Genomic DNA, 12,385 nt, shown 5'->3' on the forward strand with positions numbered 1-12,385 from the left:
AAAAAGTCACATAAACAGCCTGTTTTCAGCTTTGCAATGATACATTTTCCAGCTTACCCAAGAGGGGTGTTAATTATTTAGATTAATGAGTAGGGGACTTTTGTCAACCGATGAACTAACACTTAAGCTGTTAAAATCCACCGGATCTGCAGTGGATCAAAACAGGGGTTACATCTGACACAGACCTAGCTGACAGAATATAGAACGCATGTGATGGTTTTCATATTTGTAACATTAAGCATGGACTCGTTAATGCTACTCGAAGATGAGTTACTTAAGACGACAACCAAAAATAATCATATTTACTTCACCTTTAGGCTGACGTATTGTGATGATGGAAAAAATAGGTAATTTTAAAGCAGTTAAAAAGGACACCAGGGACTTTGATGCTGCCTGTCCTGTCTTTGTTCAATATTAAGAACTAATATGGACATTGATTTGCAATAATTAATAACTATAGATGCTAGTCTGTATCGTAACTGTAATTTGAGTATATAGGTTAAAACAATATGTTGAATACCATTTAAGCATTTGTTTTGTAGTATTTACTTTTCATGTTCTTCACTTCAAATAACAGTAGTAGCAGTACATACGAACATATTGTCAGATGCAAGGAATATGTTTACCGCCATGTGGAAGGCTATAGTGAATAATTTTGGCCACAGCAAGTATTGTTATTTGATATGTGATATTCACCATAAAGAGCCAGAAAATAATATTTTTTTAATAAGAATTTACAGACACAAGCAGTTGTTGTTGGTGATATTTTTTAAACAGAATTGCATCAAGGGCCAGAATCTTATTTTGCTACTTTCCCCTTTGTTTCAGGATATTTCCTGCCCCCAATTTTCATATTTATGCAACTACTTATGCTATTTCAGTACCTTAATAAATCGCATTTACATAATTTTGCCAGACAGAACTGAGTTGGTAGTGCTCGTTATCAACTTGTGATGGCCCAAGCTATAGGCTAAGAGGAAATAATAGTGAAAAGGGGTAGCAGAAAGAACTAATAAATGAAGAATGAACAAACATTTCTAAAGTCAGAGGCGTATGTGACAATTCTTCCTTAGAAACCATGGACCCCTTTAAAGGAAGAACACTTCTTATCCTTATGGACAACACTGTCAGAAACTGAAACTGTCACTTGACTTTGTCATAAATGGTGCCGGATCACACTTCCTCCTTACTGAAAGTCAAACAGGAAGAGCTGCATTTTCTTCTAAATAGACAACAGTGGCGAGCTTCAAACATCAAAACCAAGTGTAAACTAATATTGAGAGAGATATTTGGATGTTTAGAGGACTAGTAATATTTTAAAATATGGGCACCTACAGATATGATTAAAACTTGCTGTTTTTGAAGTTGTAGCTCACCTTTCACCTCTGCAGATATAATTTACTCCTGCCTCTCCTTTCTCTTGCTCCTCTCTGTCTGTCTCACCCTGTCAAACGTTTTCTGCACTGTAGGACAAAGTGAAAAGTATTGAAAAACAATCAACTGATCACGTTCGCATCCTCCAACATTAGTTGCTCTAAAGCAACTAATAAAAAGGGAATTTAAAGGGCATTTTACTTGGACCCTATTATTATGTCTCCGTGATGAATAGGGACAAAGAAATTTGAAAATGGTCCAGTATTGAGTGAGAGTGCTGCAGCCGGCAGCCGTACAACGGGCTGTAACGTAATCCTTAAAGGCAATTGTGAACCATAAATAAAAACTAAAATTGCTTATTTTTGCCAATGACAGGCTCATTTTGTTATTCTTAGTGTCATTATGGAAATGATCCCTATCAATATAGACATTTTTGTTAAAGACTAAGATCCTACATTTCTTGTTATATTTCTCGGGTTCAAAGCCACCAGACTATTGAAAAAAAAAAAAGGTAATTTTACCTTGCAGAACACGGCGTTGCTGGTCTGCGTTTGCCTTGATCAGATAATTTGTGTTATTTTGTGATTTGGTGTTTTAAACCCTTTGAAAAATACCAGTTAGAAAATAATTTTCCAATACAGATGTTCTTTTTGGGGCCAGCATCTACAGGCTGTCACACTGCATTAGTGTGCCAACTTCTACCAAATATCAGTGATAAGCATTTCTCATATTAAACATCTGTTTGAAACAAAGTCAATGAGAGATATAACCTAAAAAAAAAAATGTCAACCAGCAGCTTGTCATAATAGTGGTGTGGCAATGAAGCTGCCACCATGGCATCCCAAAACTTCTCCTGAAATCCTACACCGTGCTACAATTGAACAGTTAGGACTGGAAGGGAATTAAAAACAAACACAAATGTGTTTTTCTTGGCCTTCACACAGATTTTTGTGTTTCTGAAAAAAGTGTTTCAAAGCTTAAATCTTTTGTCAACAAAAAGGCTCACCAGGCAAATAAACAACACTGCTAATATTATCTGTTTGCGCATTCAGCTAACACATAGAGCAGAGGTTGCCTGATAAACAGGAGACGTTCACACTCCCACCAGCACGGATATCAGCAGATCACAGGAAAGCGACCCTGTTATTGTAGCCCAATGCTCTAATCTTCAGCTGTTTTCTGAAGAGGTATAACACCAATACAAATTACTTTGTTGGGCGGACCTGTACAGAGGTAAAGTAAAGGGGAAGTTAGGGCATGAACGAGAAGAAATGTGAAGGGTTGGTTTTCTTCACACATTCACACTAACATGGGGAAACTAAATTCAAGACGTGACTGCAAAGTCTACAATTTACCGTACAACATCCTGTGTTCACAACTTCCCTCTTAGCTCACCAAACCAATGCCCTTTTTCCGGCCCCAACCCAAGAATATAAGCCTGAAAAGAACACGACTGAATTTTTTGTACTCGTGCATGCTTTCAGTTTGGTGCCTTATGAGACAGAAACTCTCAGTGTGTTTTTAAAAACATTTCCCAGAGCAAAAACGCCCTCCATATACCTTGGCCAGGTCCTCCTCAATGACATCATTCCTCATCTGCGATGCATCCAGTTGTGTATAGAATCGAGCTCCGATCATTGGCATAATGTCATTGACGCTGCGCAGGCGAGACTGTTCAGTCAGCAGATACCTGTACACACACACAAAAACATGAAAACATCTGTTGAGTTGGAAAGGCTGGATACTGCTGTACAATGTCACCAACACTCAAATCTTAAAGGGAACCTTTTTAAGCAAGGTGATAATGTAAACACTGCAACAACTTTACGGGTTGAGCAGTTATATTTTTAATTGGGCGACAACACGATCACGCATAACAGCAAAGAAAATCAGGTGTAAACACGTAATGAAGTAAAGTGAATTGATCAAACCAAGCACACTGTGTTCAGAAGTTAAAGTGTAAAAGCATCAGTCTTATCAAGACACAAAGGTCTACACTCCTCTACGGTATCAAGAAGATACCGTGCCCTTGACCTCACACTTTATTTTATTATAAATTACAAGAATCTTCAGATGAATTTTCAGCTCCTTGCAAACAGTCAATATAGACTTCTTGCTCCCTACGTTGCTGTCTCACACATTATAAACATATATACACTTACATACAAGTGCTGTGGAAAATTACAAGTGCTGATTAAACTACTATCATGAACAACATGACTGGTGTGAGTGGATGTCTCAATCCGAGTTCTGGGAAATATACAGCGATCAGATATACAGTATAGCTTACCACTGACGCTGAAACGAAAACATTCAACCTTTCAAAATGAATAATATAATTTCCATACTGAACTTTGATAACAACCCTGACTTCAGGGTTCACGCGGTTTGTATTTATGGCAATATTAGTTTACTGGAGTATGTACTGCATCTTACTACAGATGTTTATCAAAACTGGTTGCATCATCATTCCTCACAGACAGAATATCTGAGATAAAAGGGATAATTTGGGGCCTTGGGACAGCATGACCACACAAACATGGGACTACGTCTTGTGGTCAGCAGAAAATGTTTCTTGTTTCCAACATGCAAGGAGATGAACTGGTGTACTTGATCAATAAGATGTGGATATGGGGAGAGTTGACCTAAGCCAGGTATTGCTTTCTGGGCTGCGTCCAACTTTAAGATTCTATGCAAAATTTTATAGGTGGTTTTGGAAGTGACGAACACATGCTGCGTCGTGCTGCACCCACTCCCTTTCTTACAGAATGAGGTTCTTGAGGTCTGAAGAGTAGTTGATGGACACCAGCTCCATGGCCTTCTGCAGGTTCTCCCTTTGAATGCCAGCCAGGGAGTTACATGCCAATGCCAGCACCACTTTGCCCAGCGACACTAGGTCTGCTTGCTATAAGACAAAACACATCACATAAATACACACATCAATGACATAAAAAAAACATTGCATAAAGAGCTTTAACTACAGATGCTGGAGCTGTTAACTAAATGGAGTCATAACTCTGTCCATTATGCATGCTGTACAACTCTTCTGCAATGTATATTCACATGTACCACAAACTACATCATAGGAGGTACCTGGTACTGTGGCATTAGGGCAAGATGATTGGTCTGACTGTTGTCAAAGGTTAAGACATCAAACACCCCAACACAGTTCACCCGTAACCTGCAGAGACAAGAGACCATTATCATCAATAGTCAATGTGTGCATGTCTGTACTGAGTGTTCACAACCACATGGTTGTGAAAAAAGGAAGCCTGAAGTGAAAATACTCCGCTTTTAATGCATTTACAGTTAACAGTCATATCTACACTTTCTGACATTAAAATGGAAATGTATGCAGTTCCGTACATCACCATTTACGGTTATGTGTGACAGGCTCCCACCAGCAATGAATCAACCTCTGCTGAATGATGATGAAATGTATTTATACACGTGCATACCTGGTCTTGCCAGTAATAAGAATCTTGCTGGGGTCCATGACACGGCAGGCCAGGCCGGCAGTGTGGATGGTGCGCAGGGCCGAGCTGAGCTGGACAATGTAGGCCCAGATCAGAGACTCGGGGAGCAGACCTGCGTGCTGCCGTGGTGGGGGTGGTTCATGTTGTCCTGCACACAAAGACATGCTTTATCACACAAATGCAGCCTGAAGGGTTAGACATTACTTATGAACTTAACCTCAAACTGTCATCAACTTCCTTGGCAATCAGGACAAACGGTCTCTCATAGTTGTCAGTCTAACCTAGTTTTCCTTATCAATTAATCTCTGCTGATTATTTTCACAATAAAGCAAAAGGTCTCTATAATGTCAGATAGTAACAGTAAAAAAATACCCATCAGAATTTCCTAAAGCCCCATGTGACTTCAGATTGCTTATTTTGTCCGACAAACAGTCCCAAAGATATCATGTGGCATGTTTATCATTATTGCTTTAAACTGACATACATTGATTGACTAATCGTTTCAGCTCTTGTATAAAAGAATTTAGCTCACTGTTAACATCACTGGCATGTTTATCATTTCAGATCTTTGTCTTATAATATTGTGTGACACTTCAGAAACATAAGGTTGGGTAACACTACTCAGAAGACTGTCTTAGGGTGTGTACTGCACAACAAAGCCACAGTTTCACATTGAGAACGCCAAAGACGGCCAAAATGTTTGTTCGCCTAAAGACCATTCCAGAAAGAAATGCATCTGCACTGGGTCATCCAGTGCTTTTGGGGTATTTTGTGTTTTCTTGTGCAATTCTGTACAATTCATACATTATGGTTTGTTATCACTGTAAACAGACTAAATAAAACCCAGGGTCTGAATGGTTTTGCTTCCTCTGTCTGCAATCCAGTAGGTAGGCCATACAGCACCTGCCCTAGGATCAGTTTCAGCCACAGTTTCCTTCAAGTCCCCATGTCTCTCTTACACAAACACACACACGCTAACTGCCAAACTCCGAACACTCCATCATTTTCATAGCTTCAAGACATCCACAATAATAGTTTTAGACATTTACACTTCTTAGGAAGCTCGGCTTTATTTTAACTCAACCGGTTTGTTTTATATATACACAATCTAAGCCATCAAATGTCAGATGCAAGCACAACCGCATGTAATGAAAACATAAACCCAAATAGACCTAGGTCGATGACCTCATTAGCAAACGCATAAACAAACACAAAATGTGTGAACGGGTGTAGAGGGGTGTCTGAGCTGATGTGATAAAGGAAGGGAGGGAAAACCAACTCACCCCACTTCCTCTTTGTAAAATACGAGTCTGCTGCTGGGTCATTGAAGTGTCTGCTGAACATGGTTTCTGCACCTGCATGGAAATCATAGGAGAACACCAACGCTAGGAAAAGACAAAACGAAAAAAGGTTAGAGCTCAGAAAACTGAATCAGTAACAGTCTATAAGCAGCTATACTTATTTTTTTTAACTGATTATTGCTACTTCATCCTGTATTGTCCTCACTAAAAAATAAAGCACAATGGAAAAACTAGATACTTAATTGCTCCTGCTAACTTTTGAGATCTAAGAAAGCAAATATTAATTGACAAATATCCACCTTAAAACTAATAAACAAACAAATCAACACAGTTCTGGAGCAGGTTAATTAGGTCTGGGCCATACAAATAAGACAAATTAACAATATCCAGAACACACAAACATGGAATTAAATTCAAGTCCTGTACGTAAAAATTGCTTATACACAATACACACTCACAGTGATCTCCAAAGGCCTTTGTGGTGAAGACCTCCCTCAGTGTTACAGAGTTTGAGTGCTGAATCTTCTTCCACATGTCCACCAGCATCATGCACTTGGTGTTAACAAGGCGGAAACCTGGACACACAAGACACACAAGACACACAATAGGCAATTAATCGACCATTCTTTTAAAACGTTGCTAACTGTGCTAGTTGGTTAAAGAAATAAGTTTATTCGATTTTTATATTTTTTAAATATGTTTTACAACGCCAGTTAACCGCTGTGTCTACTTGGTTACACAGACAACTGCTACTAGCCAGAGCTGCAGTTCCAGTCATAGCATAGCAGCCCTTCCCTCCCATCGCCTGGACTCTTCCGGATTTGTACACTAGACTACCTGAAAACTTGGCAGCACGTCTTTGAGGTGCTCTTAGCAAGTGGGGACTGGATGAGAAGGTCATCGTCTGTATCCACAACAATGTGAGCAACATGGTACTGGCAAACAACAACCTGCCGGAGTTGGAGTCAGTGCCTTGTTTTGCCCATATTCTGCAATTACCCATAAAAGATGTATTAAAGGTAAACAGCCGGCTGATTGGTGCATGCATGAGACTGGTGAGTCATTTCCACCAGAGTACTGTGGCCACTGTGGCGCTAAACAAAAGCAAAAAAAAAACAGGATCACCAAGGCCTGCCTGCACACAAATATACAGTTCTGCAAGACACACTTGAGCTCCACCTGTGACATGTTCCAGTACATCCACAAATATGAATGGACCACCAAAACTTGCTTAATCTCAAATGCCCAAAAAATATTTGGGCATTGCTATTGAGAGTCCACGGATCAAGATGAGCTGGAGCGCTGCTGGATGGAAACCTGCATCCGACCTAATGAAGATCCACTGTGTGGCGTTACACAGAGACGCAGCGCTTTCCAAAACTATGCCAGCTTGCAAGTCAACAGCTGTGTGGGCCAGCAACATCTGTGCAAGCTGAGAGTTTTTTCAGCTGCTGAATTTTACTGTTGATAGACTCAGGTATCACCTTTCCCTTGAACAAAAACATTGTCAATGGAGTAACTATGCCTGTGTGTGTGTGTGTGTGTGTGTGTGTGTCTGTTCACCTGGAAGGTTTTCTGATGACCGATTGTTTTATTATTGTAAATGTTATTTGGTAACTTTTATTTAGTGAGTTGTTTTGTAAGCTAACCTGCAATGTTTAATAAACAAGAGCTGTAAAGTTTGTTTGCACAACAGCAATGTATTATTTTACTTTAAAGGGGAAATCCAATGTTGAAGTCTTTCTGACAGTGGGAAAGGTAAGTATCTAATTTCTTGTTATAACAAATGAACCATTCCAATTGTGCAAATCACATTTCTAATGCATTTTTATATGTGTATTAAAAATATGCAGCAATTCGGTTGGAAAAAAGGTGTTTCAAGAGAGATAACTCCATTAAAATCACTAAAACTACCTTTAAAAATGTCTGTATGCCTTTAAAAGTTATTGTCTTACTTAACAGTCAATACATTTAGCCTATGAGTCAATACATGATTTCATCATTTGACAGTGATAATTTTGGTTGTGTGACATATGCGTTTTACTTCTTTAAAAAACAATTTCTCATCAGTCTATTTCTTACCATGTATCCTCCTCAGGCAGTAAGGCAGGTCATCCTTGCTGTTGACCGCCTTGTAGCAGGAGGTGATGTAGCTGAAGTTGCTGGTCTTCTGCATGCGGTTTGGTGGGGGGAGGGCTTCGAGGGGGAACAGGCTGTGGTAGCTGTCCACCTCAGATGGTACATCTGCCAAAGACAGAAGCGGTTTCAGAAGAAAAAAAAACCTAACACATTACTGCACAAACACATGCAATCAAAAAAACAGATCCAACAACTTTAAGTTTGCACAAGGTTATCGCCCATTTGAACGGTAATTGACCAGCAATAGATTAATTTCATAGATAATTCGTTTTCACACATCTATATCATAATCCAGATTTACAGTTCAGTTGTTGCCCATTGCATGACAAACACAGACAGAAAAAAAAGATGTGGTTAACTGGAAGAAGAACCCACAGAGACCACAAATATTACATTTCAACACCTCTCTACACTAACACACAGACTGGCATGTTTCTTTAAAACCAAGCAATGCATGTTTGTTTACTTGCAAACAAACCATGGAGCATAAAAATGATCTCTTATTTGATACGGAGCACATCTTTCATGAGTTGTAATCGAAAGCCTGCCCAATTCTACTGCACACACAGGCAGAAGTTTTAGATTAATAACAAGCCTTTGTTGTGACAACAGAGTAGACCCTTTACCTGGGTTCTCTGAGTGGTCAATCTGGGCCATGGTTATCAGATGTCTGTTTATCAACTCCTGGAGGAAAAATAAGAGGGCATCACATCAGACATTACCCCCGGAGAGGAAGACAGGAGATATTTAGTGAAAAGGGAAGAAGGCAAGTGGAAAATACCTGTCGGAGTTCATCAGCCATGAAGAAGGACGGGGCATTGGCTTTCGGCTGCATGTAAGCCACGTGGGGCACAGTGGGGGGATAGATATGGTAGGTAGGAAACACCTGCGATGAAACCAGAAAAACACAGCTTCCTATTTATTGAGAAATGAAAACCAGTGTGATCATACATGTATCGTCTTTTCCAATTATTAAATCATAGCTACGCAAATGAACGTGATGGAACGAAACTCTGATCAGGATTTGAACCCCTAGTTGGCCACAAAGACAGATTTTTTTAAAGATATTTTTATGTGTCTGCACTGGCGTGGAGGACTGAAGTGTAGTTGCGTGTGCAGGAATTCAGGAGCCTCCCAAAAGAACCTTAGATCAGATCAAGTTTTAAAGGCAGTATGAGGTTTGGTTAGGACTTTAAAAGTGTATTCACAACTTTAGTCTGCAAATATTTCCTGACAGACATACAGAGTAGGATGCTGTGTGCCGCACATACCATCCCAGCTATAGGTGCAGGGGTGTTATCTGTGTAGAAGTAGGTGGTCCCTCCTACAGTCTCTTTCTGGATTATGTGAGCGCCTTGGTCAGATGCGGTGGTGGGCACCATGTAGTTGGCAGGGTTTGGGGTGTGACTGCGCCGACGAGGAGCAGGCGAGGTGTGCGGTGTAATTTTCGGGGAGTGGAGAGGAGAAGATCCCGCAGACAGAGACATGCCTAAAATCAGAGACAAAGGGAAATGTTACTTCAAGGGAGGGCATGCTGCATTCACCGGCTGCAATGGTGTGAAAGATTTGAAAGGAGCGTAGCACCCAAAGAGGTTTGCTTCATTTTTCTAAGCCCACGTTACAAAGTGCTTCACACACTTTTGTTTCATCAGTAGAACATGTGGTGCTATACACAAGAGGGAAGTCCCAAACTTGCTGAACTATACAATTTCAAAGCTAAAGATGAAAAACAAAAGGGAGCCATGTAGAAAGTAGAGCAATGCAGAAACAACAGTGTGATTTCTCAATTGGTAATGCTCCAAAAAAAACCCTCACCTGGAGCCAGTGCAGCAGCTGTGGAGCTGCTGAGGCCAGGATGTGGGAAGAGAGGCGAGGGGAAGGCCTGGACAGTGGATTGAGCCATGGTGGCCATACGTGGAGCTCCCTTAGGGATGAACTCAGTTGCTGCCGGGTTAGGAGTCTGGTGGAACAAGGGGAAACATGCAAGGGTGACATGAAATCTACCACTCCTGTTAGGAGGCAATAAAGACGAAAAACGTAAATTAAATTCATTCTGGTTAGATTCCATTTACCTGCTCATACAAAAGTACAGAAGTGAACTTTAAAAGCACTTTGAAATAAGTTCACTGTATTGGACAGGATGCTTGTGTGCTCACCTTTCTCCTTTGGGAAATGCTAAGAGCACCAAAATCACTGAACAGTGAGGATGTCGGGGAGTTCACTGGATCTGTGGAAGACCAAAGAGTGTTGAGCAGTGGCACTTTCGATGTTCTGCGGATACGTGCTGAATACTGCTCCACGGTCTTACCATGAGTGTTGTGGCTGAAGTTCTTGGCACCGTCGTTGAGGAGACTGGGAGAGCTGCTGCTGGTAGTCATTCGCTAAACAGAGCGGCATCAAGAACAGCTGCGTTACAGACGGCGCTCTACTCTACGTGCATATACAGTACGTTTAATATGGCTGTGAATTCAACACGTTAAACACATTTTAAATTAACTACATGATGAATAACCGAATGCAAAATACTCCAACAACGAATGTAGTGCCTCAATTTATACAAGCAGCATACAACAACAATGTAAGCACACTGGCATCAATTTTCAAAGCAGTTTACACTGATTATATACATCTACGGCTTCTCTTTTGTACCTGCATCATTGAGTATTTAGACTCAGCCGGGCTCCCAAACCCATTGACCCCAATAAAGCTGCTGCTGAAGTATGAGTTGGTAAGATTGGCATCGCTCAGGGTTGCGCCCTCCATCCCTGGGACTGTGGATGACAGAAACACAAGTTTAGCCAATACTAAACTGCAGTGATGCTGTACTGTAACACAGACCAGGTATATAAAGCATGCATGTTAATAGCAAAACTACTATATGTTTGCTTAACCAGTCCAGAGTTGATTAAAATGCATGTAAACAGTTGAGCCACTACTACAGTCAACCACAGGGCTTTCATTTAATAACTTTTTTTTTTTTTTAAAGAAACAAGTTAAACTGGACACAATTTACGTTTGAGCTGCACGTGAATGTTGGTCACTTGCTTGTTTGTTTACGTTGGGAAAACACGACAACAACAAGGCAAAAACAATGCCCCGTGGACAGCTAGCGTAGCTACGCTAATGGTAGCAAACACTGCATTCACGGTACACAGTCACAGCAACACTACAACAACATTTAACAGGAGAAAAACTAAGTGCAACAGTACTACAATCTGATAACGCCACTCAGAAAGCGAAGCCAAACGCGTTAAAGTTAGTTAAAGCGGTAAATGTAACGCTAGCTGGCTAGTAGCTCCAGCAGCTAACTCCAGCGGGTCGCGGGTTTATTTGTGCCCACTCACAGCTGTCACACAACAGCAGGCCTCCTCCGGTGAGCTGCAACAGCATGGTAGTGTTACATGTTGTTATCAGGCTTAAATAAGACCACCTGGAGACAAAGCTATTCAACAAAACAGCACATAAATAGGGATAATGAGAGCACCCGTCCGTGCTATCTGCCCACGGAGGCTCCCACGTTGTTTGCACCGAGAAAAAGGCCTCAAGTGAATCCTCGGACTCAATTTTAACAAAGCCCAACAAGGCCCAAAAGTAAAGTCACAGACAGTCTCCCCCCCCGTGTGTGTGAGGCCTTGTGTGGTTGTACTCACTGGTTAACAGCTGCCCCTCCAGAGACGTGCCTGCAGGCCCCATTGTTTCGCTCTTCTTGGACCCTCCTGCCCCCCCGCTGCCCGGGCAGGCCGCCGCAGACCGCCAGAATACCCCGCCTGGGCGGTCCCGCCACCCCGCCATGGACAACGGACGGGTGCCGCCGCCGCCGCCGCCGTGCAGCGACAGACTCGCCATGGACGGATCCTCATGCAGGAACTGACACTCGTCTCCATAAAAGCACGTTTTGTCCTTCGCGTAATATCGGCAAAACTTCACCTTGACATTTGGTATCCCGGCACCTCCGAGCGGAGCAGCTGAAGCTGGGAGTCCACTGTTCATGGCACCGCTGCTGCCGCCGCTGCTGCCGGAAGACGCTCGAACATAGAGACGCAGATAGCTGGCGAGCTAACCAGCTAGCCTGCAAACAGTTTCCCCCTTAAAGGA

The 12,385-nt window shown here is 41.6% G+C and overlaps 1 protein-coding gene across 1 annotated transcript in view; it reads right to left on the reverse strand.

Moving 5' to 3' along the window:
* Positions 1 to 12,280, reverse strand: part of pan3 (poly(A) specific ribonuclease subunit PAN3) — a 17,739-nt gene extending 5,459 nt beyond the window's left edge. The window contains exons 1-15 of the mRNA XM_035655036.1: positions 11,941 to 12,280; positions 10,940 to 11,061; positions 10,599 to 10,671; positions 10,447 to 10,517; positions 10,106 to 10,250; positions 9,562 to 9,779; positions 9,072 to 9,176; positions 8,917 to 8,974; positions 8,234 to 8,395; positions 6,610 to 6,726; positions 6,134 to 6,235; positions 4,833 to 4,998; positions 4,468 to 4,555; positions 4,140 to 4,279; positions 2,935 to 3,064 (exon numbers count right to left, since the gene is read on the reverse strand). Of these exons, the coding sequence (XP_035510929.1) occupies positions 2,935 to 3,064; positions 4,140 to 4,279; positions 4,468 to 4,555; positions 4,833 to 4,998; positions 6,134 to 6,235; positions 6,610 to 6,726; positions 8,234 to 8,395; positions 8,917 to 8,974; positions 9,072 to 9,176; positions 9,562 to 9,779; positions 10,106 to 10,250; positions 10,447 to 10,517; positions 10,599 to 10,671; positions 10,940 to 11,061; positions 11,941 to 12,280 (2,037 nt within the window). The remainder of the gene's footprint in view (positions 1 to 2,934; positions 3,065 to 4,139; positions 4,280 to 4,467; positions 4,556 to 4,832; positions 4,999 to 6,133; positions 6,236 to 6,609; positions 6,727 to 8,233; positions 8,396 to 8,916; positions 8,975 to 9,071; positions 9,177 to 9,561; positions 9,780 to 10,105; positions 10,251 to 10,446; positions 10,518 to 10,598; positions 10,672 to 10,939; positions 11,062 to 11,940) is intronic.
* Between the last annotated feature and the right edge of the window lie 105 nt (positions 12,281 to 12,385).

The sequence above is a fragment of the Morone saxatilis genome, unplaced genomic scaffold (genome assembly GCF_004916995.1).
Source record: "Morone saxatilis isolate NCDOM2014 unplaced genomic scaffold, NCSU_SB_2.0 Contig0, whole genome shotgun sequence".
NCBI classification, from domain to species: Eukaryota; Metazoa; Chordata; class Actinopteri; family Moronidae; genus Morone; species Morone saxatilis.